The 26,061-nt window shown below is 37.1% G+C and overlaps 1 protein-coding gene across 1 annotated transcript in view; it reads right to left on the bottom strand.

Annotated features, from left to right (window-relative positions):
• Nucleotides 1–5,378: 5,378 nt before the first annotated feature.
• The window catches only part of rtn4rl1b (reticulon 4 receptor-like 1b), a 314,341-nt gene continuing 293,658 nt past the window's right edge, over nucleotides 5,379–26,061 (bottom strand). The window contains 2 exon segments of the mRNA NM_203480.1: nucleotides 5,379–7,569; nucleotides 7,688–8,139. Of these exon segments, the coding sequence (NP_982347.1) occupies nucleotides 6,598–7,569; nucleotides 7,688–8,139 (1,424 nt within the window). The 3' untranslated portion in view covers nucleotides 5,379–6,597.

Below are 26,061 nucleotides of genomic sequence, written 5' to 3'. Positions count from 1 at the left end.
GGTCAAGCGCTTCCAGTGAACTGTGTTACAAAATCAATGCGTTTAAGGTCTGTTTTCTTTAAAGAAAAGCAATCTCTTCTGACTGAGTAATATCCAATATAAAATGGGTCTCAGATTGTACAATAATTACTGCATTAAATTACAATTTCCTTATCATGTCTTTAAAATATGAACATTTATTTTACCCCAGTATTTTCAATGGAGCTTGTGCGCTAGCCTGCTAATCCTGACGGGCACGTGCGTGTAAATGGCTTTTCAATCATTTTACACTTGAGCAACTAAATAAATACCAAAGTCTATTTAACTGATAATATTTTAATTAGATTACAACATCGATGCTGTAAAAGGAACCGTAGCAAATAGAAAATAGTCACATGAACCGTTCACCAGAAGTTTTCAGCAAGGGAAGAAACACTAGCTTTGCATATACCCTATTACTGATAAAAAGTAAAGTACAGTATTTTAGGGTGGCTGCAATCAAGTTACATAAAAAAATACATGAAGTAATCCCTTTTTCAGCAGAAAAGTCATTACAGTAAATAGTGAATATGTAACTAATTTCACTGAGAGGTAGTGTGATGTAAGATTTTCCTTCTGAAAAGTGATTTCTACCTTTCTAAGGGGACAATATTCTTCATTTAGGTTACTGTTCAGAACAAGTAGGTTTTGTTGCCTTCTTTTAATAAATTTTTCTTTACTGAAAGGTTGTTTTGATTTGTAAGGTTTTTTTTTATTATTATTTCAGATGTTTTTTTTCTAAATTTCACCCTTCAGATATTGTTGTCTTCCTGTAGTACCAATATTACTGAATATACCAGAGTCTCTTGTAAAATCCCACTTTATCCAATGGATGTTGTAAATCTATAGGAATGGCGATGAGGATGGAGAATAGAGCAAGAGAGAGATGGAGAGGTGAAGCGAGCTATTGCACGTCAGAGAGAATGAGCCGAGACCCACCATGTTATCACTTTAGAGATGCTCATCAATTTAAATGTATTTCTGCTTCCGTCCTCTGCCATGCAGAAAACTAACTTTTCCCCTCTTTTCATTGAACAGAATTAAAAAAAAAAAAAGTAATTTACACTCTAACACGGGAATCGATTTCCATCACGGTGGGTGGATAGGATACAGGGGGAGGAAATGGGATTTATGCTGTATAGTCCGATTAAAAATCATAATGATAACCTTGAATATCTCCAGATTCACCGTGAGACATTCATAAATACGCAATGCTTCGGAGGTGATTTATAGAGGGTTAGCTGTATGGGTTTTTGCATGTTTCAGTGATTGAATAGACACACACACATACTCACTACACATATCAGTGCTGCACTTGTGAAGTGAAATTGCTTTAATCAGTTAAATTAATAGTGTTTGTGGGTGGCGATGTTCCTGAGCTCTCCATGTAATCAAGCACATATATTCATTTATTAAGATGATTCATGATAGGTTCTATTTGTGTGTGTATCTTGTGAACCAAATGAACCTGGGTTTTAAAGTCCCCAAAAGTAAATCAATACAGTAAATTTGTCAGCATTTTTGCGGTCTCTTAAATGAAAGGAAAAAAACTTCCTAAATCACACAGAATTAAGTATTTTGAAAATCTAAAAATGCGGACTGTTTCCTGGGAGATTTGGGTTTTGGCTGTGTGTACGTGTACAGTATGAAATTCAGAATCCAGCAAACATACTGGTCAAATACTACTAATGTGTTTACATTACAAACATAAATCAGTGTTTTTGTCCTGTTTAACAGAATTAAAAAAAAAAATCTAACCATCCTAAAAATATCAGCATAAGACCTTTTAAAGTAAAATCACATAAATATAATGTAAATTATAGGAACATACCTTCAGATTATCTCATGAAACCTAACTATATTTTATATATATTTTTAGTATTGTTGTTTTAAACATAAATCTTACAAAATTGAGACATATACTGCTGTTTGTATTCTATATTCACCAAGGATACATTACATTGATGAAAAGTGTCAGTAAGTACGTTTATAATGTTATAAAATATATTCAGTTTTCTCTTTTGTCTTCTATTTTCAATCAGCTGTTGATTTTAAAATCTATTCAGATAGAATTTTTTTAACCCTCTACCTGCATGGTGTTGCCATATGGCAACATGATATTTGTTTATTTCCATGCCACTGTTTCTTGAAGAAACAACATTGATTTTTTTTTGTTGGAAAGAGAAGACCTTAGTGTAGCCACTGATGTGCTTTGGTTAAGTCACATAATGTGCTAGGTTTATCTGAAGTGCGATTTGTGACAGACTGGTGTTCTTTGTGAGTAGTTGCTGAATGCAAATGTTAACGTCAATAAAAACAAAAGATCAAATTATGTCAGATTCACAAAAATCTGACACATCACCTCCAGTAAGTTAAGATGACATATTCGCAACTTTTGTAAATCAACCAACTGTATGTGTTGCCAAATGGCAACACTGTGCAATAGTGGAATGGGTTAGCTAGCTAGCAAGGTCAGCTGTGAACTTTTAAATTGTAATAATAACAACATGAAAGCTAGTATTATAATGTTGATTAGTCATGTGTTAATAATATTTACATTGTTAGCTTGTAGCGACATTATTCTGATGCATCTGGATATACTAGACTTGTTATTTATTTGTTATATTTACTGGATAAAAAAAGAATGTAATAAATAAAAGCTGTTGGAATATGAGTTGTTGCAAAGTATGTATAAATTATCAGTTTTGTGTTAAAGCTTATAATACTGCAACACTAACTTAATCATTTTAAACAACACAATTATTAATTATAAGGAAAGTCTTAAATTTTAAATTTCTAAGTTAGATCCATTGTTGGACGTTGTTGCCATATGACAACATATCATAAAGTACCTTAAAATAATTTTAATGACAAACTTTATTAACATTGCAAAAAATTATGAAACACTTTGAGTTAAATCTCATTTTTAGGATGATAAAAATCCTTTAAAGATGAAAAAGTTTAAAAAGACTGATTAAAATGTGTTTTTCAAAGCCAGAATTAGGGCTGCACAATATATTGTTTCAGCATCGATAACGCAATGTAGACCATCTGTAGTAACGAGTATAATCATATCCAAATTGAGGCACAGATTGAGGCATGCTCTGACAGGCACGTGGAAACGGTGGGTGGCACGAACTAGCGTTAAAGGTACAGGCAATAAAAACAGCTACATTGTATTCAGAGCACAAAATTTCAATATTTTGAAAGATATAATAAATAATCTGGTGGGTGTTTTGAGCTGAACATTGACAGACACATTCTGGAGACACAGAAAACTTAACTTCAAGGGCACCTATTTTACCCTTTTTTAGGATTTAAGATAAGTCTTTTGTGTCTCCAGAATGTGTCTGTAATGTTTCAGCTCAAAACACACTTCAGATTATTTGTTTTACTTTTTAAAAGTTTTTCTGCTTTAAACACATTGTGGCTGTTTTTTTTGCCTGTTCCTTTAATGCTGGTTCTCCCCACCCACCGTTCCCACATGCCTGTCAGAGTGCCTCTGTCTTCGCCTCGTCTGCCTCAGATAAACAGCACAGTGACAGCAGACATGAAGGCAGCAGATGTCACGTAAAGTTTGTGTGAAATACTACAGTAAGAACTTTCCCAATGATTATTTGATGTGTTTGTTGTGGAGTTAATTTAAGTCTTTCTGTGGTGATGAGTCAAACAACGTTGTTACAAAGTTCCTGCTCACTCACAGACACACACACACACACACACACACACACACACACACACACACACACACACACAAATATAAAGCACGCGGTTAACTTTGCACTGTTTCTGCACAGCAAATGTGACTGGATACACGTTAATATAATATGCTATATGAGTATCTGTTATGTTAATGTACAAAATAAACCTGATTTAACATCCACAAACCGGGATTGAAGCATCTTATTTTATAATTGTGCTGACACGGTAAAGTGTCATGATAAAGACGGTAAAATCGCTGTAATTTATTACAAACATGCACTGTTTTAAAAACTTTTTAAACTTGTAAAACTCAATCTTGATCATATTGGATGATAATTGATGATCACAGCGAGCTCAACAGATCTTTTAATCCTGGATGCTTTGCGCACGTCCTGTCTTAATGATATGATTATATGCTGTCGGCCTCAAAATGGGAGGGATTTGGGTCCAATTTTAAAGTCAGGAAATTTAAAAAAAGAGACTTATTGGCTTTATATCATCCCAATATGACTGTGGACACATTATACATACACACAGTTCTGTCTAAAGAGTTTACAAAAGTGGTTTTTCATCATAGGTGCCCTTTAAATCTTAAAAAAGGGTGGTAAAAACTCTTTTTATTTATTTCTTCTGATGTTGAAAACAAAACAATATTTTTGCTTGATCTAAGAATTTGCAGATATTTGGACTATACAAAACAACTAACAATACTATACTAAACAAGACAAAACAAACTACGGAAAAGCATGTTTTGCATAATAATTATTAAATTTCTGTACCTGACTACTGTCAACCTCCCTAGAAAACTGTCAACTAAAGCTATCTAAACTATCTTGTAAAACTGTATTCATATCGCAATATTTATTACAATAAAATTAAATATCACAATGAATATTTTTTTTCCAATATCATGCAGCCCTAAGCCAGAACCTAATTCAAATGTATAATTAAGGCAGATATAGGTGTAAATCAGAATTTTCTATCAGGCCTCATCAACATCTGTAAACACGCACAGTAAATAAATAAATGCAAACACATTTAACATAAGAAGATATAGATTTTAATATCTTTATAAACGTTTTTTCTTTTTTTTTCTTGAGAACGACTCATTAAACCATCAAACCACTAGAATGGAGAGACACAGAAGAGAGGGAAATGGAGGGACAAGAGGAGACTGGATTGTGCAGTTTAGTCAGAAACGGTGCCTCACAGACATACCAAAGAAATGCATAAACTAAAACAACAACAAAAAATAAGATCAAATTATATGAGTAATAAAAATAATAATTGCGTTCTTAAGAGAAGTTCTTCTGAGATTCAGGAACCCTGTTGTAATCAAAAAAATGTCAGTCATGATGTCAGTGTCATAGTACTGAGTAATATTTCCATTGCAGGTTGTGATGATACAGTTCTCCTTATTTTTTACAAAGTATGTCTCAGAACAGAAGGCAAAGTTCTCCTGTACTCCACAACATAAGTGACGGCCACGTTCAGGCATTTGTCTCTCTCCTCCTGGACTCCTATTTGCATTCGCAGCAGGCCTATGGCTCCAAAAGGTCATTTTTTTTTTGGCCATGTTAAATTTCAAATACGTTTTTGTCGTCAAGTCTCTTAAAGATACATTTCCTTTTTTCATGTGTGATTTTGTTTCTTTATTTGTTGTTTTCTTTTCTGTCTTGTTAAAACAGTTGATTTCACACCTCTCTAAGAAAGAAAGGTGTCTATGTTTTCGATGGCGGGCTTAGGCTGAAGGCGCTTTTCAAAATAGAGTTCACTTCAATTAGACCTGTGTCCCCTCCAGAGTCTGCGCCCCCATCAGCAGTCCATTTCTAAGTCCTCTGAGTCACAGCCAAACATAACAAACAACACAGAGGACAAGAAACAAACACAACTCTAATTTTTTCATAGCTTTTTGTACTGGACACACACGCACACACACATCCACACATATTGTGTTTTTTGGAAGCAGATGAGGTAAAAATGGGTCTCATTTGCTTCTACAAACAATATAGCAGCTAGTATAACCATTGGCTTTTATGTGGTGTTATAAAAAAAAACAATACAATCCAAAGTAAGAAGTGGAAGTTAAGTCTTAGGGCAAAAGCAAAGAAAACATGGAAAATAAATGAAGGAGGGTATTGGACAGAAAAAAATATTGTTGTATTTAGGTCGTAACATTTCTCCTTAGGGAGGTTCTAAGGAGAATGTATGTGCTTTAGTACTGGCTATTTAGTTTCCTTTCACACAACACTTTGTTTTCTTTCTCTTAATTCAGTAAATCTGCAAAAATATGTCCTACATGAGCAAATAAAGGTTGAAACGCCTACAGAAATGTATTTGTGAATCTATTTGGCAAAGATGTGATATATTAAACAAAGGATATACTTGTATTGTTTAGAACTGTTTGGTGGTCTCTTTTATACATGCTTTGTTTGTTAGAAATATTAGACTAACAGAATGGCATGTCTTCCAACATTATTCTTTGTAAATTTGTGTTGCTTGCTCATGTCTCTTTGACACACTTATTTAGCTAGTTGTGCTTTATTTTACTGAAATTATTGTCCATTTATAGGAGGAGACCAAATCAACATGAAAAAAGTGAAGATAATTAGGAATAACAACAGTGGCAGTGCAAGCATGTTTGATTCACTATTCCCTCACTCATGTTAACCAACCCAATTTTGAACTCAACATCGGGGGTTCAATCTTCATCTGTTTCAGTCTAAATGGCAAAGCTCCTTATACAATGTATTACACGTCATCACTCACACACATTCACACAAACATACACACGTTAGTAGGCCTGGTAATGCTGTAGCTAGAGCTGATCTGAGGACTGCAGAGTATCCATGATGCCATGAAGGTCTAGCATTGAGTTCAGCGCAGAATGAGCGTGAGCAGTCCTGAAATACTACAGAGAAAGAGATGTGTGTGATGAGAGTGTCCCAAGTTGGTGGCTTGCTGGACCCCACTAGGGGGACGCACAGAGGTCCGGGGGGTACATTTGTGCTTTCTACGGGTGTTTGAACCATTTGAAGACGTTTCATCATATTTCCCAGTGAAATCTGGAGAGGAGTACTCCTTATCTGCCATCTCCTTTAAGATGTGGACCTCGTTTGGTCCTTTTCCCTTGCTGCCTCTGACACGTTGGCGGGTGCAATTCCGAGAGCGGCCAGGCCTCTGATCTGGGATCATGTCCGGAGACACTCCCGGTACCACTTGTACACCATTTATGGCAGGAGGAGGCTGGGGCAGGGGGGAGGGAGGGGAAGGGAATTGTTCATTCAGTTGGGGATGGTGTGGGTGTGTTTGTGGAGGCTGGGCAGGGTGTGGCTCTTGCTTCAGGGAGACCTTATTTGTTCCTGCCCAAGTATTGGTCTTACTCTGATGGAGAGACTCAGATCCAGAACAGTTTGGGAAGTCCTCTTTCCTCAGTTGTTTCAGATCTTTGCCTGCAAGTTCTGCCGGTGCCACACAACCCACAGATGATGTGGATCCCCGAAACTTTTTGAGCCAGTCCCACAGTGATAAAGCCTTACAGTCACACTCCCAAGGGTTGTCATTGAGGCGAAGGTACTCCAGGGCCGGTAGCTGGGTCAGACACTCTCCAGCCAGCTCTGTCAAAGAGTTGTTGAACAAATAGAGAGTGGTGAGTCGTCGCAGGTCGTGGAACGCCAGACGATCCACCCACTGCAGTTGATTGTGGTGCAGCAGCAGCCGGTCCAAAGCCCCCAGCCCTCTAAATGTGTTTTGGTGCAGGCTCCACAGACGATTCCCATGAAGAAACAAGTGGCTCAAGTTGTGCAAGTCCACAAATAGATCATCCTGCAGATACTCCAAGTGGTTGTCCTTTGAACACAGAGACAATTTATCATCATGACAAGTTTTTTTTATACTACTACAACAAAACAAGTACATTTCCAGTGCCATATATTTTGTTACATAAATAGATTTGTGAGTGCCTCACCTGCAAGTACAGATACTGGAGGTTGCGGAGACCCTGAAAGATGTTATTCGGCAGTGCACTGAGGCCACATCGGTATAGATGGAGGGCATGGAGCCGGCCCAGCCCATGAAATGTTTCTGCAGACAGCGATCGTAGGTAGCGATTGTCTCCCAGGTCCAATTCCTCCAGCAAGGTAAACCCTTGGAAAGTAGATGGTTCGATATATGTGATATTGTTAGAGTAAATCCACAGAGTGACCGTGGTGGGGCTAAAGTGTCCCTGCAGCAGTCGATGGATCTTGTTGTTTTGGAGGAAGATGCGCTCACTGTGTGGAGGAATGCCTTCCGGGACAGACAGGAAGTTGTGGGCTTGGCAGCTGACTGTGCTGGGGGCCATGTAGCAAATGCAGTGACGTGGGCAGGACCAGGAGAGCTCTAGCCCACAGAGTACCAGCAGGAACTCCAGCCCACAGCCTAGAAATAGAGACAAAAAGAGAGAGACTTAGTGTTTATGTTAAATCCACAATGCTGAGGTTTTGACTGGGGTACACATTGAAATTCACTGTTTATTCTTTTAGAAAGTGTCTCCATAATTGTTCCACGAACTAAGAACTTTTGAGACAAATGTGTCTCATTAAATGTAGCTGGAATACTTTGAGTCTTTCACCCAGAGTATTGATTTTGTTTTTATTTAAAGTGGAATCATTGTGGTAATGGCTACTTCAAATGAAAGAAAATCTTGAATTATATTGAGCATATTGGTTAAGAGCAGAACATTTCTTGTCTGTTACTGACAAAGGGGTATTTAAACCTTAATGATCGGTCCGTAAGGATACCCGGTACAAAAATGGTTGGGAACCATGGTGATAGAGCAAAATAAATTATGCAGCAATATTATACGAGCAGTAATAGTGACCAAAGCGTTTCAAGAAACACATTTCATACTCTTCATAATTTCGCTTACAATATGAAGTAAGAGCATGTGTTATTGCTAATATGGAAGTATTTTTATATGGACTATCTCTTTAACTAGCCACCAAGACTTCCCAATCATCCATCTTCTTTGGAAAGTAAGCAATGGCTGTGACTTTCAGTGAAATAAGTCCTGCCTTACAAAACTAAGCCCGTTTTGAAAAGGAAATAAACAATGATAAGAAAATAGAATCAAATAGAATCACTTTAGAGGTTCTGAGCCTCTTCAGGGAAGCCACAAAATCTGGCATTTTATGAGTATTTATTCTGTCCATGTGTGTATAAGTCTGGCTCACCCTGCTTCTGCTGAGACTGATCCCAAAGCCTACCAACAACCTCTCGAGTGCTTAGTTAAACCTGTGTTAAGCCTCTGAGAGGCATACAATACCCCTGCTGCTTTCTGACATGCATCCTTGAAGCCATTTTGTGTAACTTATCCTCCAATTCATCTACACACAGAATGGCAGGGAAGGAGAAAATTTTCCACTATTATGAGAGACCCATTTGCTCACGAGCGGCGGCTTTCCCCCCGCCCTTCTTTTCAAAAATGCATTATTCAAAGCATCATTCCTGTCATTCACTCAAAATTGATTCGCTCCCGCTGCCTCTTAACATCACCATAATCCTCCAGGTTTCTGCCTTCAAAATACAGAGACAGGAATTACGCTTTTACAGGAGATGAGCGGATATTTATTGGAATAGCTTTCGACTCCAAATGTGTCTAAGCTGTGGCATTCAGATGCAGACTCTGCTGACCTTTAGCGATGATACGCTAGGCGTCTGATGACAGCACCCAAGTAGCTTGCCTCACCTGCGTGCGAGTCTCACTCCCAAAGTAGCCATGTAATCCCATTTGTCCTAACAGCATGCCAAAATAAAATATGCCCTTACCAGCTGCCTGAATAAGCAACCGGAACCCCTTACCCCAAAGGCCTTGTGCATATGTGTGGGATAAAAAGAGGAAAATGTTGTTGTTGTTCTTGAAATGTTGGTCAGCCACCCTAAACAATGACCTAGAGCAGAATTGCACAGTACTCTAGCATTGCACTTAAGCTAATCAGTTTCTTATTAAAAACCTATAGAATACATGCCTGAATGTGCTATATGATAGATAGCAAGCAATTCAGAATATGAGATGCCACAATCCTGCCAGTGAGGATGGGATGAGTCCGAGGTCTTATCAGGATATTGAGCGTGAGGGCTTGTACTCTCCTATCTCCACTCTTCATCTGACAACACTCTGATGTCTGGTTCCCAAGCCTTAAACAACCTCATTGCTTTGTGTTTGAGAATCGCCTGGCCGAGACAAATGGCTCAAAGCATGGATCATTATAAACTTCTCAATGCTTAAGAGATCTAAAATAATGTGATTTGTAATAAACTCATCTCACTTTAGCTGTTATCCATTCAGCACTGGATATTTTTTCATTCTCTCCCTGTGTGTTTTGTTAGCGTGACACCTGTCCTTTCAGCGAACGAGCAGGAGTGTGTGTGCTGTGTTGCTCACGGAAAGTGAAGCTTTTGGGGATTTCAGCCAAATAAATCGGAAAAGACAAGGCAAACAACTCGGCTTTGGCTGGCGGAGCTGCTGAGCCTTTTCCCTTTATTTTTCTTACTAGCTGGCTGTTTATGTCTGTTTGCAAACCCCTTCGCATTAAACTTTGCATATCACATATAATGAAATTCTTCCTCAGCACTTTACATAATAGACTTATTCCTTTGGCGTAGCAGTGGCTTTTGTGGAGGCGTATCACCTAATCGCACATACTGTGCTTCTCTCTGTTTGTCTCAGCTTTTGTCACACTGCAGGTGTAATTATTTTCTTCAAACTCTTGCTATTTCTTCAGTTTTTACATGTAAAACTTTAACAGAACTGGATATCATCTTTTAGATAACAGCAAACGGTGAGATAACGTTTTTTTTTTTTCATTATCTTCAAATAAAGAGCTAGTTATCAGTTACCCACAAGTTAATCATGAATAGCACACCACCTTCCTCATCTATACAGGCTAACACAGATAGACAGAACTGAGGACAGACTCCTCATTCACACGGGGTGTCAGTATCCTATCCCCCTGCATGGGCAATTTATTCCACGACAAACATAACCCCCCAAGCCCTCCGTCTCTGCCCCCACCCTACACTTTTTAATTTCTTTCGCGACACCCCCTCCAATTTCCCCTCCCCAGTGCGGCGGGAAAAATTGAAGTGTAGAAGCGTCCATATTCTAACCACTAATATTGTATTACACATGAATTACTACATGAATTTGATTAGAACTACAAATCTACAAACTAGGGTAAAAAGTGTAAACAAATTACAAACATAGTAGACATGCAAGACCAAACATCAAGTAGAGAAGCTTCGATATAGTTGTTTGAATGACTGTTATTCTAGCCACCTAAAACGTATTTAAATCGTGTTTTCAGTGTTATATTTCATCTGCAACAACAATGTGAACTTGTATCAAGATATGTTGGGACATCAACGTCTGAATGCATAATTACCCAAAGACCTGAGGAGATTTCCCTGCATGAACGACTCGCAAATGGCAGATTATCCTGCTGCTGCTGCTTCTTCAATAAGGTAGGTAGGTAGGTGAGTGTATTAGTATGCTGTCCAGTCTCTAGATGATTATGAGTGGTTTTTAGCATCATGCTCTGCTGTTGCCAGGGTTTTACAGGTGTTTTTTTTTTATGTCCTTTGCAGTAGCTGTAACCACTAAGAACCACTTTGAAATTTTACTACGAGGTCGGTATAGTGTGTATCTGACTGTGTAGTGTATTTCTGAGTGTGTAGTTCTAGGGGTTTAGCATAAAAAATGCAGGTGAGTAGTTTTCTTGGCAATTTTGCTTGAAGTTGTGCATTTGCTAGCATGTTCTGAGTGTATTTAACATGCTGGTATGCAGTCCTACACGTTCAGTCTCTGGAGTTTTTTTTTTTTAACATGTTGGCATTAATTTTTAGCATGTCATAAGAATTGAATGTTTTATTATGTGGTTGCTGGGCCGTTCTGAATGGTTTTACCTTTTAATTTGCAGTGGCTAGAATTTCAAAGATTTTTATTGTGTTTGTATTTGCTAACATGTCGTGAGTAATTTTCAGTTTTTTTTATAGCCGCTACTGGTTTTCTGGTTATTTTTAGCATGCTGTTTTTTTACAAATGAGTTCAAGTGCTTTGCTTTTGATTTGAAGTGCTTTGCTTTTGATTTCAGTTTTTATGTTGTTGGTGGTTCCCAGCATATTGCCCTTATTTAAGTAAAATATTTTTAACTATGGTTTAAATATAGTGTAGTGTCCATATTTTTGTGGCAGATTGATTAGCATTTGTATACTACAGTTCTACTATAAATAGCATAGTTGGACCATTTGTGGTTACCGTTGTTTAACTTGTATGTTATTTTTAGCATAATCAATGGGGTTTTTAATGAGTTTGGTGGTTTGAAGTCAACTTGTTACTAGCTTACCTGATTGTTTTAGTATGTTTTATGTGCTAGAATGTTCAGAGTTTTTTTTTTTGAGTGTTTACTGTTGCTGGGTTTTGAGAAATTGTCATGTTATTGATGTGTTTAGATGTTTGGAGCCATTTTCATTTTGTTACAGTATGTTAATGTTGTTAGATTTTGTTGTTAGGGTTTTTAGTGTGCTGGTATGAAAATGCTGGAGCATCTTGGGGAGATCGTGCCAGTTGTACGTGCCATACTGGTATAAATTACGACTAAAATTACAACCAATCAGGACTTAAATATATATGTTTGTTTGTTTTTGTGTGTGTGTGTGTGTGTGTGTGTGTGTGTGTGTGTGTGTGTATTTAAAATAGCATTAATAGCATCCCTAATAGAGGTGTTAAAAATAATGTGAACAAACGTGTGTGTGTGTGTGTGTGTGTGTATATATATATATATATATATATATATATATATATATATATATATATATATATATATATATATACACACAAACACACGTTTGTTCACATTATTTTTAACACCTCTATTAGGGATGCTATTAATGCTATTTTTAATGTTATCGTTATCGGTCTGATGTCAAAATTAGGCTGATATATCTAGGTCGATAAATTACTTAATTGTACAGAACTGCCTGCCTTGCGCATGTGTGAGTGGAACTTGTTCAGACTTGTCAAGTGCACTATAATGGAGCTTACCTCACATTGTTTATTCCTTCAAAGTCCATCCTTTCTTTGTGTGGTATTGCTGTGCGTTAACTCAGTAAGTAACCATTACATTACATATTTGTTTATATGTACATTACTGTAGCACGTTTTATTCAAGAACATTTGATCTGGTTTCATTTCTTAGTTCTTTCATTTTCATTTTACTTAAAACATATTTACCTTTGTTAATTAAATTCCATTTTGTTATTTAACCTATTACTTTTATGCAACAGTCAAGTTGCTATGCGAAGTTGCTATATTAGTTTGCTATGCGAATAAAATAAAATAAATCATTTTTGGCATTATGATTTATGTGAAATTGTGAATATCGGTCTATTAATCACTGTGCAATTTTGAAATTATTGCTTTTTTTGCTATTCAGTTTATATGATCAGATCAAACTTTTATAAAGTTTTTAAAATTAAATCAGTTTTTCACTGTCTAAAAATATAACATTTTAAAATATTTATATTTATTGGACTATATATATAAGCTATCGGCTTAGGAGTTATCAGTTATCGATATCGGCCCAAAAATCCATATCGGTGCATCCCTAACATCTATAGTTATGCGGTGGCACAGAGTTAGACCTCTTTCTTGACTTTACACAGAAACAGCAACACATTCAGCATGACATCACTTTCTTGCAGAGATGCTATTGGTTAAATGCCTGCAAAGTAAAACACAGAAGCAGCTTGAAGCAGAAAGCACGAGTATGTCTGCGGTCTGGAGGTATTATAAAGTTGATAACGGCAACATTGCCATGGCAAACTGTGAGATATGTAAACTTGGGATTGCCTCTCTGGTATTTTAAGTTGATGTGCTATTTGTTTTTATATACTGTAGGATTTATTTTTTTTTACAAATATTTACTGTTGCTCTAAAGTCTAAAAGTGAAGAATTTACATTTACATTTAGTCATTTAGCAGACGCTTTTATCCAAAGCGACTTACAAATGAGGACAAGGAAGCAATTTACACAACTAAGAGCAACAATGAATAAGTACTAAAGGCAAGTTTCAGGTCTGTAAAGTCTAAGAAGGGAAGTATTAGTAGTATTAGTATTTTTTTTTTTTTTTTTTTTTGTACAGTTACTGTGATATTCAAAGAGGCAATTGCAGATTAGGAAGTGAAGTGGAGACTAAATAGTTGAGTTTTTAGTCGTTTCTTGAAAATAGCGAGTGACTCTGCTGTTCTGATGCAGTTAGGGAGTTCATTCCACCAACTGGGCAGATTGAGCGTGAGCGTTCGCGAAAGTGATTTTTTCCCTCTTTGGGATGGAACCACGAGGCGATGTTCATTCACAGAACGCAAGTTTCTGGAGGGCACATAGATCTGCAGAAGTGAGTGCAGATAAGACGGTGCTAGGCCAGAAGTCACTTTGTAGGCAAACATCAGAGTTTTGAATTTGATGCGAGCAGCAACTGGCAGCCAGTGCAAACGGACTAGCAGCGGAGTGACATGTGCTCGTTTAGGTTCATTGAAGACAACTTGTGCTGCTGCATTCTGGAGCAGTTGAAGAGGCTTGATAGAGTTAGCTGGAAGCCCAGCTAGTAGAGAGTTGCAGTAATCCAGTTTGGAGAGAACAAGAGCTTGAACAAGGAGTTGAGCTGCATGTTCAGATAAGAAGGGTCGGATCTTTCTGATGTTATAGAGTGCAAATCTGCACGATCGAGCAGTTCTAGAAATGTGGTCAGAGAAGTTTAGTTGGTCATCAATCGTTACTCCAAGGCTTTTCACCATTTTGGATGCAGTAATGGTTGCCCCATCCATCTGGATTGAAAAGTTATGGTGTAGAGTCGGGTTGGCAGAAACTACAAGCATTTCTGTTTTTGCGAGGTTCAGCTGAAGATGATGATCTTTCATCCAGTGTGAAATATCCAACAGGCAGGCTGAGATACGAGCTGGAACCGAGGGATCATCAGGATGAAAAGAGAGGTATAGCTGGGTATCATCAGCATAGCAGTGGTAGGAGAATCCATGTCTCTGGATGACTGGTCCTAGAGATGATGTGTAGATGGAGAAGAGAAGTGGCCCAAGAACAGAGCCTTGAGGTACCCCAGTGTTTAGATGCTGTAGGTTGGACACCTCTCCCCTCCAAGACACCCTGAATGACCTGTCAGAGAGGTAAGATCTGAACCATTGTATAACAGTGCCCGCAACGCCCAGTGACTCAAGCGTAGATAGCAGGATCTGGTGGTTGACAGAGTCAAAAGCAGCTGACAAGTCCAGCAAAATGAGGACTGATGATTTAGAGTCTGCTTTAGCCAGTCTGAGATCCTCCACGACCGAGAGCAGGGCAGTCTCAGTTGAGTGGCCTTTCTTAAAGCCGGATTGCTTGTTGTCCATGATATTGTTTTGAGTAAGAAAGTCCAGAACTTGATTGAACATTACTTTCTCCAGAATCTTGGCCATGAATGGAAGCAGGGATACTGGTCTGTAGTTTTCAAGTAGCGTATGGTCCAGGTTGGGTTTCTTTAGCAGTGGGGTTACCCTAGCCTGCTTAAATGTAGTGGGGAATAAACCAGAGTCAAGAGATGTGTTAATTATGTGAGTCAGTGTTGGTATGACTGCATGAGAGATGGCTTGCAAGAGATGAGAGGGAATGGGATCGAGTGGACAGGTGGTTGCATGGCTAGATAGCACAAGTTTGGACACCTCAGACTCAGAGAGCTGAGAAAAAGAGGTGAGTGTGTGTGGTGTTGGTGTTGTATCTTGCGTGTTTGTTGTAGGTGCAGCAAATTGAGCACTGATTTTTGCAGTTTTGGTGCAGAAGAATGTAGCAAAGTCATCAGTAGTAAGTGTGGAGGATGCGGGTGGAGGAGGAGGATAGAGGAGGGAGGAAAATGTTTTAAAAAGTAGGCGAGGATTAGTGGCATTGTTGATTTTCAGACGGTAATACGTCTGCTTTGCAGAAGTAACCTCAGCTGAGAAAGAGGACAGAAGAGTTTGGTATGTTAAGAGATGTGCAGGATTTTTAGTTTTCCGCCAAATTCTCTCCGCAGCCTGAAGTTTTGAGCGATGCTCACGGAGAGCATCCGAGAGCCAGGGTGCAGGAGGACTGGCACGGGCTGGCCTGGATGCAAGAGGACATAATCGGTCTAGACATGATGCTAGTGTGGAGCAGAGTGTATTAGTGGCACTGTTCGAATCAAGTGCAGTGAGTTTGCGAGATGGAGGAAGAGAGTCTGAGACAATGGTGGATAGTCTATAGTCGATTGCTCAAGCTACCTCACAGAAATGCTCTGTTTGGTAACAGAGTTTTTGAATGTTAAAATAAGGTGAATAAAATAAATAATACGTATTTTTTATTCTTTTTTTATGTATTATAGAAGGATCGGGTTTCGGTATCGGCAGATACTCGAAATCAAATGTCTTGGACTAAGACTCGGTATCCCTAGTATAAATCAGAAAAAAAAAAAAACATGCACTACTTCCTAGATATGGCTTAAGCACGTCCTCAATATAACGTTGAAGCAAAAGCTTCTGTCAATATATACTTTTTTTATATGTATTCAACATCTGTCGTCTCCTGTTTTACTGTTTGAGAATATTCGCCTCCACATCTCCCTAGCCCCAAGATGCCAGGCATGCATTAGATCAGAGTTATTTAGGTGACATTTTTTTTCTTCTTTTTTTCCACCTTGCAGAACTAAACTAACTCCAGAGAGATCTGCTGCCTCACACCTGTCACCTCCCTGATCCCGGTCCTCTGTGAGCCCTCTTGCATCCCCTACACACAGCAATTTACACCCTCCTCATCCAGAGACAAGTTGAGCGGGAAAGAATAGGAGAGGCGGGATATTTTTAGTGCTTTGGAGAATGGCAGAGGGCAATAGCTGGATGAGAAGTAATAACGAGAAGGAGCAATGGCACAGGGGGGCACGGGGTTGTTATTTACCGAATATAAAGGACGTGGACGAGTATTGTCATATTTTTCTTCCTGGCAATGTCACCAAATCCAATTAATACGATTGTTTTGACCACTCATTGCACTTCAGTCAATAACACCAGCTCCCAAGACTTGTAGAGGGATTATGGCCGTGGAACAATGGAAGTCATGTTGTTGTGTGTGCCATTTTTTTCATGGCTTCATGTAATTGTAAGCCACCAATCTCACCCAGAACACTTCCTCTGTTCATTCTCTCTTTCATTGTCTGTCAGTCTTTCCTCAACCCTTCTATCACTGTTGAAGGCTTGTTAAGCCCAAGACTGATTAAGCGGCCTTCAACTGGGCTTGATGCTTGACCCCGTGACCACATGGTCACCGTGCCTTTTCATGCTATGCAGATTTTAAGCACGGAAATAAATAAATAAAGGCATAAAACAGAATGGCTTTGGTCCCCAGACAGTCCTCGCAAAGTAAGTGCGCGGAATATCAATGAAACATAGTTCACACTAAATTCGCCCTCATGAATAACACATGGTTGCTAATAGGAGAGAAATGGTCCGTCTGTTTCCCTGCGTGACTCTGCCCACCATTACACTGGATAAACTCAATTTCCTGTTTCTCTCTAAGGACCCCGATAAGCACTTGGCTGTTTGTTGCCTTGCTCGCACAAGTCCGTAAATGACATGCTTTCACATAATAGGTGTTCATGCTGATGTTTCGCACATACACACGGTGTTTGACAATCAAGCTAATGGCGAAGCAATAAAGCTCCACATTGATTGGTTTGAGCCTTGTTTGCATAACCAAAGGGAAATCAACTGAGTTTTTAGTCATTGCCGACATTACTTCCTAAGTTAAACTGTGTTTATGCCTAGACAGACATTAGATGAATTAATCGTAGACTGCAAAGTTAAAAAAAGGATGCCATGCTGCTCCAGAACAAAGTGTAGTATTCTCTGTGTGAACACGGTATTAATGCACCGCTGACATAATAGGCAACTTCATCTTTGTCCCCCTGACATGTTTAGACATAACCTTCAACAGGGGGTCTGCATCTTAATCACAGGGGGTCTAAAAGTTATTCTGGAAATGTGCAATAAACAAAAACACAGTGAACTTCCGACTTCAGAAGCTGTTCTGTGGATTAATATGTAATGTACAAGGCTCACTTAGTATGTTTACATCGCAAAGCCTTTGAAATAAGTCATTTTTGATGTACAAAGTATACAGAGCGTACTGTAAAAGCATTAATATTGTAGCATATGCATGTTTTAATCGGCCAGGCTTAAAATGCAACATCCGCAGAGAGGTCTTTGGCCTGAAAAAGGTTGAAGGCCGCTGGTCTTTATGTGTCAGGTAATTTGTTAAAGACATAAAGGTCAGGATGAGCTGTTTTAGGGAAAGAAAAGTACCACAATGTCATCGTGCTGCAAGGCCGCTTTGGTGGTGTGAAAAGCAATTAACTTGAAGGCGAGGGCTGATCTGTACTGCACGGCAGACCTTTATCGAAGAAGTGATTGAGGCCTTAGTGTGTGAATAACCAGCCGCTGTACACTGAATAATCAGATTTCATTATGATCTACATTAATTTACATGACATTTGTTTGAAGTGCCTATTAGTTTAGTGCAGTGATTAATGGCAGCAATTAGAGTACACATTGACTTTATTATATTTCTGTGATCCACTGCCTTAATATGACATGGAGGTTTTGTTTCCCCAAAACAGCCCACCCTTAGCTTGCTAGTTAGCGACAAGCTTACGCTAGCTAATGTAACAACTATTTATCTCAATGTGAAATGACAAGCTGTTTATTTGCTTTTCATCACAGCAGCATTCTAGCCTAAGCTAAATCCTTTCAAGAGAGAGAGCACTAGCTGGTTATTATTTATTAAATAAGTTGTTGCAGTGGCAACATTCTGTTGTGGTTAATTAATGACAACCATAATGAAAGGCTGAGATGTCTGATAATTAATAGCTGTGTGTTTCAGCGTGTGCGCTTTGTTGTGTTTGACAGTTAATACATGGCTGAATTTCCATTTTATAAACAGATTAAACTACACAAAACCAGTTTACACTCGTTCTACAGTTGTGATGCAATAGATCAGGAAAGTGTAACACATGCACACACAAATAAATAAATCATGTACACCACCATTCAAAAGTTTGGGCTTGTTAGATTTGTTTATTATTATGTCTTTGAAAGAAGTCTAATTTTGCTTACCAGATCTGCATTAATTTGAGCAAACATACAGTAAAACATTGGTAGCGTGGATTATTTTTCTTGAAATCATGGATGATTTCTTGAAACCTTGTCTAATAATTATCAAATATTATTTCAGCAAAAAATAGTATTCCACATGTGCAGATTTCTAAACCAGTATACAAACCTTTTCCAGAATAATGGCTTTGTTTATTTTAGGATTAATGTTTGTCTGCTGTAATTACTAGTAATTAGGTTAATTGTAGCAATTATGTCGATGGGAAGTTGCAATTTAGATGAAAAGTGAGTGAACATGTTGAGGTACAGGAACAAATGTACTCAAAAGAAGCACATAAAGTACATAATTCACAGTAAAACTGATATCAAGTCAGTTTTAATATCAACTTGAAGTAAAATAAAATAAAACATTAATTTAAATTAAAGGGGTGGTCCACTACGATATCCTATTTTAAACTTTGTGTGTAATTTAGCTGTGAACATAAACAACACCTTGTAATTTAAGACGCCAATGCAAAGGGAGACATTACAGACATTTACACGGTTAGCTTAGCAAAGCCTACAGCGAATGAAGTTTGGGGATACGTTCAACAAACAAAAACAACAACATCCTGGTTAATGATGTCACAAACCCTTCAGTTTACAACCCAGGAAACCTGCAGTGAAGGGGCGTAGTCACAGAGGCGTTGTAACTTTAGTAGCAGAGAAAGCTAAAATGGCATCCGAATGCTGCTATTTTCAAGAAGCTTGTTCTGTTTCAATATTTGCACTTCCAAAGGACATGACACAAAGAGAGCTTACAATTTATTTTTAATTATGTTCCAGAGAATCATAAAAAAAGATATAGCCTTGCTATCTGAGCAAGGCATTTTACAAAGGGTAGCTACCAAAATCCAAAATTATTTTAGTGGATTTTAAATTACTTTTCTTGACTTTTAAAATCTGCACATTTACAGTAGTAATGTTATAAAGATAAAACGTATTGCGCTTTTATACTGTATAGTTAAGAACTTGCTGTTTATCAGTGAAAAATGTTTTTACTGTAGCATTTTACAGTGTTTTAAAAATAACAAATACACAATAAAAATCCAACTTGAAAAAAGTTTAAATCAGCACAGCTGCAGAAATACTTTTAATATGAGTTTTCATCTCACATTTACCTAGTTCGCTCTACAAAAATAAACGCTTAGCGCATCTAGCCAAAAGAAAACATATTATTAGACATACTCTAAAAATTTCCTTGCTCTGGTCATTTGGGAAATACAAGTATAAAATAAATAAATAAATAAATAAATAAATAAATAAATAAATAAATAAATAAATAAATAAATAAATGGGGGGCTAATAATTCTGACCTCAGCTGTATATGGACATTTTTCTTATCAAAATGAAAATGAAATTCAAATGCCTTAAAAGATCTAATAATAAATCAAACTTTCAAAACAACTACCCAAAAGATAAATCAAATGATCAAATAATAAATCAAAATACATTTTTAAATGGGAAATCAAATGTATTTGATATTTAATTTTCATGACCAACTCTGTAAAATCCTGTAATAATTAAATGACAAATCAAATGCTCAATGGAGGAACCAGTTTCTGATTACATGATGTACTGATTACTAGGTCTATAAACTTCATTCACACAGACTCTTTGCTGAATCTTGTTTTTCCTGTGAAGCATTACAAAGCATTCCCCCCTGTTTGTCCTGCCATGTTTTGATCCTTGTCTTGTTTACCATTATTGTTGCTTCGTGACCTGTCCTGTTTCTAATTCTGTGTCTAATAGATGTTTTGTTAACATTTGTTTCTGTTTTAGTTTTTTTTTTCAATTAAATGTTTGTTTTTTCTGATAATGTATTATTGCTTAGTGCCAATTTCCAAGAGTTTTTTGTTTACTCAACTTCAGACATTTAAGGTCAGTGCAACTGATGTTTTTAAAAGTTGAGAACACAAGAAAAAACGAAAGTAAATAAGGATTGCTTTGTTTTGTTTTTTTAAACTCAACTTCAGGCATTCCAGTTCTCCAGACAAAAATGTTCAATTGGCACAACTTAAGTTTTGTACAGAGTAGTTCACCTCTCTAGAAAACTAATATTCTAATTTAGAATCTAATTTTGTCTTTACAGTGTAGTTTTCACAGTATGTGTATGTGTCTGAATCATTCACTGTTGAGAGGCATTTACCACACAAGTGTTTCTCCAGCTACAACAGTATTGTTAAGGGTTCCTTCTCCTAATATTTTCCCCCAATCATTCACTCCACACATGGCCTCTTAGGAAAATAAGACAGCAATTACATTGTCTTAACCCTCTCTTCAGTGAAAACCGCATTTGATTGTTTTATTATTTCCACGCTGATTACAAAGTGGCTGTTTGGAGAACTTCAGCCTTGAGAGCTTTTACTCATACAAATCCTCAAACTCAATGCAGCAGGACATAAGAGAAAACAGCGTATTCACTGTGAACTGCAATGATTACATTTCAGAAAACACCTACAGTATCAGTGTAGAGAAAGCGAGCATGTCAGTTCAATTATACAGCAGGTCTTGCTTGTATCACAGGTATGTGTAATGTAGGCCAACTAGGAAGAGCTGTGCGAGTAAACCTCACAACCTCAGGCCTCAAAAGGCCCACTAGCATCTGCCTTTAGCTCCCTTGTTAGTGTGCCTACTTCCCAGATGCCAGATTGAATCCTGCTCGGAGCAATGCATGTAGAACTGAAGGGATACCATATGTTATAAATCTTTGGTGATTTATAGAGCATGGTTAGGGATTGATCAGCATAGGGTGCATTTCAATCCTAACTTTTCTGATTTCTTGCCAGAGAGATTTTGGTGCTAAATGGTTAAGTCCCAGTTGCCGTATTAACCACCCTCCACCAGACTGAGTAATTCAGCAAAGGTGGCACTGGCACAGATCACCCATGAGGGAAACCGTGTGCTTTGCCAACTGCTGTCTGGGCTAAGTGGACAGGATTAAATGTTTCATTATTGATGCTTTTGCAACACTTGCTTTTTACGCTTCTGTTGTGCCGTTGTGGTTGGGAGTCAGTACATTTAACAAGTTAATTGGTTTGAGTTGCCAATAGATCTGTCTGCAATTAGAGATAGCCAATTGAACATATGTCTTTGAGTGAAAGAATGGCTTGGGGGAAAATGTGTCAGTTTAACTATTAAGTATGACATTTACATTTGGTTATATTAGCTTTTTTTTCTATATAAAGTTCTGATCTTGCTGTGCAAAAATTGTTTGTGCGTGTTGCTTTGCCTCTAAAATGCCTTTTTCCTTTTTGACTGACGGGACCTGGGTCATGCTGACTGTTGGTTAAAATAGCTGTTGAGGTATGGTGACAGCATCATTTTATTTTAACACAGAGATTTGTTGGTATATTAATAAAATCTGTTGACTTTAGCAGTCTTGGTTGCATTATATGCCAATGGTGACAGTTCTGAAATGGGAAAAAGTACTTTTGTGTGAGTGTGTTTTTGTGTGTGTGTTTTCCACTGAAGTTTGCATGCTTGTATTTTAACACATATTAAAGAGTTTTTCATTCTTAAACTTTTCTTTAGATATCTTGATGTAATTCCCAGAGGTTCTGCATAGAACATTCATTTTGCTCATTGAATAAATCGGTTAACTGTACAGCTTTTCAGTGGCCAAAAATTAAATGTGTTAATTTGCATCACAAAATTAAAATTCTGTCATCATTTACTTTTTCTTAGCTTGTTTCAAACCAGTTTGAGATCACAAATGTGGAAATTGTGAAGAATGTTGAAAACAATAGTCATTGACATCCATATTAAGAAAAACTATAAATACTATGGGGATGAATGGTAATTGTGTTAGAAATGTTAATGTTGGAAAACAGTAAACAGTTGAACATTCTTCAAAATATCTTCCTTTGTGTTCAACAGAGGAAATAAACTCAAATAATAACAAAATTTAAATTTTCAGGTGTTTTTAATATTTTTTTTACATTATTTGTAATAATGAACAAATAATGTTGAAACTACTGTGCTTAATTTACAAGCATGCAGACTTTGTAAATTCATTATGTAGATAGATTTACCATAGGGTATCCGCAGGTTACCCTATCATAAGTAAAATTTTAGGCCTTAAATTCACTGAAATACTGTGTTGTACGTCTTAAAACATTTTAAACAGGTCTTAATTTTCCTCTATCCAACTAAAGCTACCCAATCAGTCCAACATCCATCCAATCACCAACAATCGCCACAGCGGAATGAACTGCCAACTTATTCAGCGTATTTTTTATGCAGCGGAAGCCCATCATTGGAAAACACCTATACACTCGCATTCACATACATACACTACAGACAATTTAGCTTACCCAATTCACCTATAGCGCATGTCTTTGGACTTGTGGGGGAAAACGGAGTACCCGAAGGAAACCCACACAATCATGGGGAGAACATTTTTGCATTTTTAAATATATATATATATATATATATATATATATATATATATATATATATATATATATATATATATATATATATATATATATATATATATTGACATTTTTACAGCAAATTGTTCAGATTTAATTCTCTAATCAGTAAAAGAAAAAAAAAAACAATTACACAATTCTTCATGATAATAACAGAGCAATATTTCTCTTTACATGATCTTCCATTTATACCAAAAATGTTTACAGTAGTAAATGGGAGTGGAAATAATATTTATAAATAGACATTAAATAGCAAGGTTTTATAACAAAAAAAAAAAAAAAAACGTTATGTTGAATAGGAGTTATACTTAATCCATTCAGACAAAAAGTCGACAACTATATATTTTTGATCATTCATGTAATTGTGTCCATTAGAAATATATTTTTAACAATGTTAAACTTCCCATTTAAAAAAAAGAGGAAACATTATGTTGTAATAAAAGTACAACTAAAATTGTCTTGTTTGGACATTAAAATATGTGGCAAGAAATAACAAAATTTGATTTTTTATTTTTTTGTGGTAAAGGAAAAAACAACAACTGGGCCATTAGAAAAAAATCCTTATTGTTTAGCTTTGTATAAGTCTAAACTTTCATTCATGATGGTCTTAAAAAGTCTTAAATTTGACATGATGAACCCTGCACCAGAGGTTTTAATTCATGTCAGTTTTCTAAAAGAATTAACAAACCCTTCTGCCTCAATTCAGCTTCATACTGCATCCCAATATAAAATGTCATTTAAATGTCCAGTGTTGTTTTGGACACTTTTAACATTCCTTGTTTTTTGTACTTTTAAATGTATTCAAAATATGAAATGAGAAAGAAGTGAAGGTGAGAAAATGGTATTTTGTGAACGCTAATGTAATAAACATTATGGCAAAAATACAAAATCATCGGAGAGTTCCATATCTTGAAAATACCATTTCATGTTGAGTTTAACGCTCATAAATAAACTCCCTTCCTGCATGACACAGGTTACAAATCCAGAAGTAAATAGTAAAGGGTAGGAAAAGGGAGGAAAGCCTCTCTGGTGACAGCAGCCTTTTTTCAAGTTGAGGAGCTAAAAATAATTGGTCTAAACAAACAGCCGCCATATGGGCCATGTAAATAATAAAGAGAGGGATTTGAGCGGCGCGTGCAGATGAATATACTGTGTTGTCAGACGAGGATTTAGGAGGTTACAGAAAAGCAGAGGCGGACAGCTGAGGAATCCGCAGATGTTTAATACCTGGAATTTAATTATGGGAATTTAATAGATGTCACGGTGATGTTAATTCTATTTACTTCTATTGAGAGATGAGGGAGGGCTATTATTTTATGCTTTGTTTAGTTTGCTGGGCCTTCGAGTCATTAGAAGAAGCGACGGGGGCTTTAAAACGTCCCGTTGGTCTTACGCTGCAATCAACCTCTGGATGGCAATTTTTCATCACAGAGATGTATTGTGAATGATGAATCAGCAGGTTGAGATGTCATCTATCACTGCATTCCCAGTTCGGACATGGATAAATCAGACCGTCACACCCAAGCAATGTTGTCTGCATGCTGCTGTATAACATAATTAATAGAGCTGTTGTATTGAGGCCTTTATGCTCAGCTATAACTCAATGTATGGCATGCTGAAAGTCTGAAGGTTTTACATCCAGCAATTGGCCTTGTTCTGAATGACAGGCATTCCTGTATATGGGTAGTTGACAAAAAGGCAGAAAAAAAAGTTAAATTGATGCACTTTAAAAATGTAAGGGGTCACTGACTTAATCAATTCTTTCACAGTTTATTTGAACATTTTTACTTAACTGTGCCTTTAATACAGTATGTCCTATGGACTGTTTCATGTGGCTGCCATTTTAAAAGCGAAATCGAGGCTGTGGTGGAAGAAACCCAAAAGTTTCACTTGAAGTTACACAGGAACCTGTTGTGTACCTGGCTGTATATCTTATCAGCGAAGAGATAGTGACACAAATTTATAATTTCACTACCTTCAGAGTGACCCAAAGGACTGTTCTGAATGGACAGTGAAAACAAAAAGGGATATCACACCTCATTTTCAGCTAGGTTAGGGAAAATGACACTAATTAGCTAATGTTTTCTTTCCCAAACACATTTTAGATGCCGTTTATCAAACGTTAATGAACTGTTTTTTTTCACTTTATTAGACTTGTCACAATTTTGGTACCGATTTAAAAAATAAAAAAATAAAATAACTGTTAAGCGTGTTCTGATTTGACAAAGTAATTACCAGTGCTCCACAGAAATGACTGTGATTGGTCATCAGTTTACTGTACTTCACCGATGTTTACCGAGTGCAAACACAGACGAGCGATCCGCTGATGAATCAACCGATCTTTGTGGCTTTAAACGCTACAGTGTGAAATAGTAATTATATATTTTTTCATGTGTGACGATGAAAATGCAATGTCACATCAGCAACAACATTATTTTGTCCTTTAAGATACACGTGCACCAAAACATCTAAAAAGGGCAGGATTTACTTTTCGTGGTTGTCAATTCGTTAATGGCTCATATCAAGGCTAAATACGAAAACACACTTTGACATTAATTCATCTCACCTCTTTTAATGTTCAGCCATATTCAGCGGCTGGCTAGTACAATGCCTGAGGACATGTACAGAGCTAATACTCCACTCGTCTCTTATTTAAATGTAAAGC

The sequence above is a fragment of the Danio rerio genome, chromosome 15, assembly GCF_049306965.1.
Source record: "Danio rerio strain Tuebingen ecotype United States chromosome 15, GRCz12tu, whole genome shotgun sequence".
Lineage (NCBI taxonomy): Eukaryota > Metazoa > Chordata > Actinopteri > Cypriniformes > Danionidae > Danio > Danio rerio.
Note: the sequence above shows the minus strand (reverse complement) of the source record. Positions and strands in the feature narration are given on the sequence as shown.